We start from the raw sequence: 3984 nt of genomic DNA, 5'->3' as shown, positions 1-3984 counted from the left end.
ATAAGGCGAGAGGAAGGGGAGGATAAGGTAGAAAGAAGAAAATAGAAAAGGGAAATGGACGTACTAATTAAATATATTAGGGAAGTAGGAATTAATATATAAGTATATAATAGTAAGGCGTATATCCGGGGGGGGGGGTAGTACGAATAAAAGGGGGATAAATATAGTAATAAAAGTAAGAATAAGAGGAAGAAGAAGAGGAGAAGCGAAAAGGGTAAATAGAAGGGGTATTATATAAATGAAGGAGGAGGTCCTTATATAAATATAAATTAAAGTAAGCGAATATAATTTTAAGTAGGCGAATATAAAATAACGTAGGGTAAGAAAAGTGTTAGGCAATTATATAGGTAGTAGGAAGGGGTAAACGGAAGGATAAAATAAAAGCGATAATTAAAAGGGGAAGGATAGGATAAATAGGCAATAGTAGCGGCTATAAAAAGGTAGGAGAAAAAAGCAGAAAATAGGAAGGTATATAATTTAAATTATAGTAAAGAAAACGGAGGTAGCAATTAAGAATTGTATTATTAGAATAAAGAAAGTAATATAAAAAATAAAGTAAGGGTAATAAAAAAGTAATTAGGAAGGAATAATATAAATAAAGAAAATTTATAGAAGAAGTAATATATAGAATTATAGGAAGTGAAGGAAGGAAACGAAGGTCCCGAAGATAGAATTTATAGGGAGGGGGATTATATTTAGGTATTATAATAGGTTGCAATAAGTATAAATAATTAAATAAAGAATAGTTTACAAGAGGAGCCTTAAAATTTAATTATATAAGTATTATATAATAGGCGTAGATAATAGAGGGTACCCTACGAAAGTATTAGGCCGCATTATAAGTACAAATAATAGAGAATATCCGGTAAGAGGAATTACGGGGTATAATTATATTAGTATTTTAAAGTACTTATTAACGCTCTTAAGTTCAGCGTAGTACTTCTTATTAAGTAAAACAATACTTACTACCTTATACGCCTACGGAACGATAGTTTTAGTAATAGTTGGGAATGTTAGCGCTTTAAATTTAATACTAGTTTCGTATCCGCGCTAGAATTTATAAGAATAGATATTATAATACCAATATTCTAGCGGGCGGTACGCTAAATAGTTAGATCTAATACCGGTTTCGTATCCGCGCTAGAGTTTAAGAGAATAGATATTATAATACTAATATTCTAGCGGGCGGTTCGCTACATTTAGAATTCGTAAAAATAAATATTATAATGCCGATATTCTAGCGGACGGCTTCGTATTTGTATTTAAAGCTCGTAAGAATAGATATTATAATACTAATATTCGGGTAGGCGGCTTCGTATCTGTATTTAGAATTTAAGAGAAGGGATATTATAATATTAATATTTTAATAGGCGGCTCGCCGGTAGCGAAGCGGCTATAATATCCGGAATATAGCGTCGGCGGCTATTATAAGTAATAGTTCGCTAAAATTAAGGGGCGAGGATATTGTACCTTCGCTGGTAATATAGTTTAATAACGTTATAATAATATAATATTAACGCCCTCTACTATTTAATTGGAATTTACTATAAAGTATAAAAGTTCCGAAGATGGAACCTATAAGGGGGGGGGTTATATTAGGAAGCTAAGAATTTGTACTTAAAAGTACTTTAACGGCTATTGCTCCCCTTCGTTAACTAATGCGTAGGATTATTAATAATAATGCTTATATCGGGTTAGACTTGTGGGAAGGATAATCTAGTACTGCGCCGAGGCGCTAAATTAGTATAAGGCTCTATAATACTCGTTAATAGATAAATAGAGTTTGTATAGGTATAAAAGAGGTTTAACGAAGCGTAATTTATTATAGTCGGTAGCTATCAATACATCTTTGGATTGACCCCTAACTTACCGTCCCCTACGTATGGCCACGACCGTAGTCACCTCAGCCTGCCTTTCGCCTACGTTCCTGACACTTTCCCCTTATTAAATACCAATACCGGTCTGATGATAGTCACTGCAGTGAGCAAACTTACAAGACAGAGTAATTAGATACAACGAGACTCATTGCCGTCATATGACACAACGACTGAGGAAGTGAGTGGCCTATTTCAAATTCAAAACTATATGTTTAAGGCCTTTATCTTCTTTATCAAAATCACCCGCTTTCTTTGGTTACGTTGAACGGTCGGTTTCACACGCTACACCACCAAAGACAATAAACCATGTACTGGTCAACTCCCACATCCAATCCCAGTCCCGACACCACCGAACGGGACGACAAAACATGTACATGTTCGCAAGAACTACTCAAGGCAGCCTTCGAAGCAGCCACGTTAGCCAGCCACGAATGCCGCAACCGTCTTTTTCACGCCATCTACTGCGACCTTGAGGTCCATTCAAAAACTAAAGGCAAGCCACTCCACTCCTTTCCTGGCATCCCCAACAACTTTATAGATATCATCGGCCCAGCGCTCGACCCGCAAATCCAACACATTCTGTCTCTGCATGGTAACTTGCAAAGGAAATACAAGTACCATGTTTCCAAGCTTCGCAAGATATTCCTGATCTGTATGCTTTCTTCGGTGGATTATATTGACTTTCTTGGGGACATGCTTAGAGTTGTTGACGATAATGACCAGGGCAAGTTATCGTTATCCGATGACAACCTTCCTATCGAAGGCAGCCGGGTGAGGGGGCTGGATGAGAAGTATGCAGAGAGTTTTCGGGAGTTCTTTTGGTATCAGTACCTCTTTCTTGATGGATACTGCGGAGGTTCGTGTCGCTTTAAGCAGGAGGAGTTCATTTCGGGAAAGACAACGTCGGGGGGAAGTGGTGAGAAACCGGATGTTCCGATCCTGTTTAACGAGAAAGACCTTGATAGACAGAAAAAGGTGGTCAGGTCGGCGGCTTTGAGCTTGGCGTTGATGTCGTGTTCTGATTGTCAGCACTGTATGAAGAAGGTAGGCCTTTCCCGGTCTCGTTTATGAGGGAGTAGGTACCTCTACCTTTTGTGGTCTGGACTAACTCTGATCTTGTGGACTTGTAGGATTAGGGCAACCGGCATTCAACGCTCCCCGAAAAGCAGGATCTGTCAGTAATGAGTGTGAGATCTTTCATGGGGCTTACCAGGTACCCCCATCATGAAGAAATTGACAGGCTTCCACTTCATCGTCGTGGGTCTGGCGAAGACTTACACTCTATGAATAGAAGGGCGATCTGTGCCGATACTTCTACTTCGATCATACTCGCTCACCCCCATTAGCAGGTACCTATGCAGGGAACAATATCCCATCAACAAGACACAAAAAAGACGGATACTAGGTAGGTAACCATGTCTCACGACTCCCTCAAGATTATGATTGCCCACCACTTCTGCCCGCCGCTTCTTCCATCCAATGTCGTCTAGAGGTACCCGCCGCTATCTCCCTCTCTTCTGACTGCTGCCTACCTCTATCTTGCGTCATCCCAAATCACAACCCAAGCTATCCCCATCCCATCCAAGGCATACAAGCTCCCTTCACCAGCACCCTTCCCGTGGGTGTCTCGTTGGTGTAATGGTACCATTCCCGGCGTGGAAAATTTCCGCGTCTGCATGCGTGCCGCAGGAAGACAACGGTTCGAGTCCGTTACGGGTTCACCCACGCTTTTTTTTTTCTTTTTTTTTTCTTGTTCTTTTCTTGTTCTTCTTCACTGGGTTCAAGGAAGTTTAATATTCGCCCGTACTGATTCATCATCATCCACCCCGTCGTCACGCGAGAAACAAATTGATGAATGAACGAGTCGCGTTCAGTGAACAGACAGCTTTCGTACCTACCTACCTCCCAGTCTATGGGCCGTGATGACCATCGGCGTCGCAAATCCGATCCTCGGATGCTCAAGTGAGTGAGGTGTGTCGGTATTACTGAGCCGCCACTGGACGCCTAGGTACCTCCCCAAAACCCATGCGCGTTAGATTGGACCGTCAACCTCGTAACCTCCCTTGTCACACTTGGCATCCCCAAAAGAGAATTTTTTTTACCTCGC

General features: G+C 40.8%; 1 protein-coding gene across 1 annotated transcript; it reads left to right on the top strand.

The window, feature by feature from the left end:
- Positions 1–2183: 2183 nt before the first annotated feature.
- On the top strand, positions 2184–3105 carry NCU07510 (hypothetical protein; the record flags this gene model as incomplete). The annotated part of the gene is made up of 2 exons (XM_952889.3): positions 2184–2733; positions 3008–3105. The coding sequence occupies 2 exons, from the start codon at positions 2184–2186 to the stop codon at positions 3103–3105; spliced, it is 648 nt and encodes a 215-aa protein (XP_957982.3).
- Between the last annotated feature and the right edge of the window lie 879 nt (positions 3106–3984).

This window comes from Neurospora crassa, linkage group III (assembly GCF_000182925.2).
Source record: "Neurospora crassa OR74A linkage group III, whole genome shotgun sequence".
Lineage (NCBI taxonomy): Eukaryota > Fungi > Ascomycota > Sordariomycetes > Sordariales > Sordariaceae > Neurospora > Neurospora crassa.
Note: the sequence above shows the minus strand (reverse complement) of the source record. Positions and strands in the feature narration are given on the sequence as shown.